Below are 983 nucleotides of genomic sequence, written 5' to 3' on the forward strand. Positions count from 1 at the left end.
AGGGAGTGGGTTTGAAGAGACTGAGTAAATTACCATGGATGTATCAAACTGTTGTCATAATCCCTCTAATTAGCAGAATGCACCATGTTCACCATAAAGGAAGAAAGACTGTAACAATTTTAACATTTGCACTGAGACCTTTCAGTATCAAGGAAACTGATTTCACAAAAAGTAAAAACTTGAGAAAATAACAAGTGATAAGCAGAGATCCTCCCTAAATAAAATGCTGAGCACAATCACTAACATACTCCCACCTCTGACATAGATGAGTGTACTTTACAAAAATGACATTTCTGCTGCCTTCACATTGACTGAGGTAGGGACTGTTGTGGTAAAGCCCCATTTGACACATGGAAACTCGGTCAATGAACTTCCATCAGTCCAGTCATGCAGCAGGTGGCATCTGTGTTCTGTTCTCTGCCCTGTGCCTTAGCTGGGGTGTACATGAGGACACTGGGCACAGAGCAGGGAGGTAACTCACTCTCCTCTAAGGACTGCAGTCTGGCTTCTGAGAGTCCTCTTCCACCCCATCCTGGTCAGCTCAGGCTAATGGGACTCACCATCACAACCCTGGAGACCCTCACTAGGTGGGCGGCACCTTGGAAGCATCTCTCCTTCAGGAGAGCACTTATGACATCGATGTCTGCTCTGATCTCAGTAATGAAGGTGGTGTCACCAAGAAGGTGATCCTGTATAAACTTGTCCATCTCCCAAGGTGAAATGATGCCGAGATCCACAGAAGTGCTGCTTTGATCCTTTGCCATCCTGAGGCCAGGAATGTGTGCTGACTGCAGCCTTGCCTCAGGAGTCAGCTGCCCCTTATAACCATAGCTGGTTCCTCTTTCCCTGGAAGGGCGGGGCTATGTAAATCAGATCTATGCACCTGTCACCTCTGACTCCTGGGCTCCCTGACACTCTGGGGTATTTTCCTGCAGGCATTTCTTTGGATTGTCAAACCCTCCTCACAGCAGGCTGTGGACCAG

General features: G+C 47.6%; 1 protein-coding gene across 1 annotated transcript in view; it reads right to left on the reverse strand.

Moving 5' to 3' along the window:
* LOC114609547 (inactive 2'-5' oligoadenylate synthetase 1C-like) overlaps window positions 1-764 on the reverse strand; it is an 8,478-nt gene extending 7,714 nt beyond the window's left edge. The window contains exon 1 of the mRNA XM_028753897.1: window positions 561-764. Within this exon, the coding sequence (XP_028609730.1) occupies window positions 561-764 (204 nt within the window). The remainder of the gene's footprint in view (window positions 1-560) is intronic.
* Between the last annotated feature and the right edge of the window lie 219 nt (window positions 765-983).

This window comes from Grammomys surdaster, unplaced genomic scaffold (assembly GCF_004785775.1).
Source record: "Grammomys surdaster isolate TR1022 unplaced genomic scaffold, NIH_TR_1.0 125976, whole genome shotgun sequence".
Lineage (NCBI taxonomy): Eukaryota > Metazoa > Chordata > Mammalia > Rodentia > Muridae > Grammomys > Grammomys surdaster.